Source organism: Aptenodytes forsteri, unplaced genomic scaffold (assembly GCF_000699145.1).
Source record: "Aptenodytes forsteri isolate BGI_AS27 unplaced genomic scaffold, ASM69914v1 Scaffold526, whole genome shotgun sequence".
NCBI classification, from domain to species: Eukaryota; Metazoa; Chordata; class Aves; order Sphenisciformes; family Spheniscidae; genus Aptenodytes; species Aptenodytes forsteri.
The window spans coordinates 48,335-49,238 of NW_008794596.1; the positions used below are offsets into that span (position 1 = coordinate 48,335).

Here is a 904-nt window from a genome sequence, read left to right on the forward strand (position 1 = left end):
GCCGCCGCGGGGTGGCGGCTCTGCCTGCGTCCCCTGCTCCGCCGTGGGGCCGAGGGACGGCCGCTCTCGCGGCTTGCTTTCCTCCCCACCGCGGACTGTAGCCCTGGCTAAGCCTCCTGGAGCTGCTGGGTGTGGAGGGCAGGGACGGGCAGACACGTTTCAGCCCTTGCTGCCAGGCGGTGGGATACTGAAACGCTTCGTCCCCCTTTCCCTAGCACAGTTTGGTGCCAGGGTGACACCATATCAGGACCCCTGTGACAGCGATTGCAGTCTGAGGGCACGGGGACCGGACCCCTGACCAGAGGCCAGGGATCAGCGGGCTCCTGGCATGGTGCTGGGCTGCCATGGGTTCGGGGGAAGCGATAGGATCTGAGGTGTAAGCATAATGCCATGTATGTAATAATGTAATATTTATTACAACCCTTCTGTTCGAGCTTTTTGGCCTTGCTACATATTGTCCTGCCACCATTCCTTCATTTCAGTGTATTAAACTTCTGCGTTTGCAGCATTACGGCACCTGTTCCACCCCATTTACTGCTCTTTTGTGCTGCCGTCTCTCTGCATTTTCTGTTCCCAGTTTTCTGTGATTGTTTTTAGCCTTGTCCTCTGCCATGCATTTGAATCTCTCCATTATTTTTGTCCCTCACCCCTGCACTGTTTGATTTTGCTGCGTTTCTCCTTCCCGGTCACCCACAAGCCCGTTCCCTCTCTCATCCATCACTCTCCCACTCACCTGCTCATTTACTCTGGTTTCCTTTCCCAAGTTTCTAACCGATGTTGCCCCTCCATGCGATAACGGCCCCACCGTCCTGCACCCATATAGGTAGCTGTGTATCTATACAGCAAGAATAATACAGCTCTATACCCTGAGTTACATGGACTGTATATGATTTTAATGAAGAGA

General features: G+C 53.9%; 1 protein-coding gene across 1 annotated transcript in view; it reads right to left on the minus strand.

Annotated features, from left to right (window-relative positions):
* TEX9 (testis expressed 9) overlaps window positions 1–631 on the minus strand; it is a 28,186-nt gene extending 27,555 nt beyond the window's left edge. The window contains exon 1 of the mRNA XM_019470305.1: window positions 518–631. Coding sequence (XP_019325850.1) covers window positions 518–631 — 114 coding nt within the window. The remainder of the gene's footprint in view (window positions 1–517) is intronic.
* Window positions 632–904: the final 273 nt, after the last annotated feature.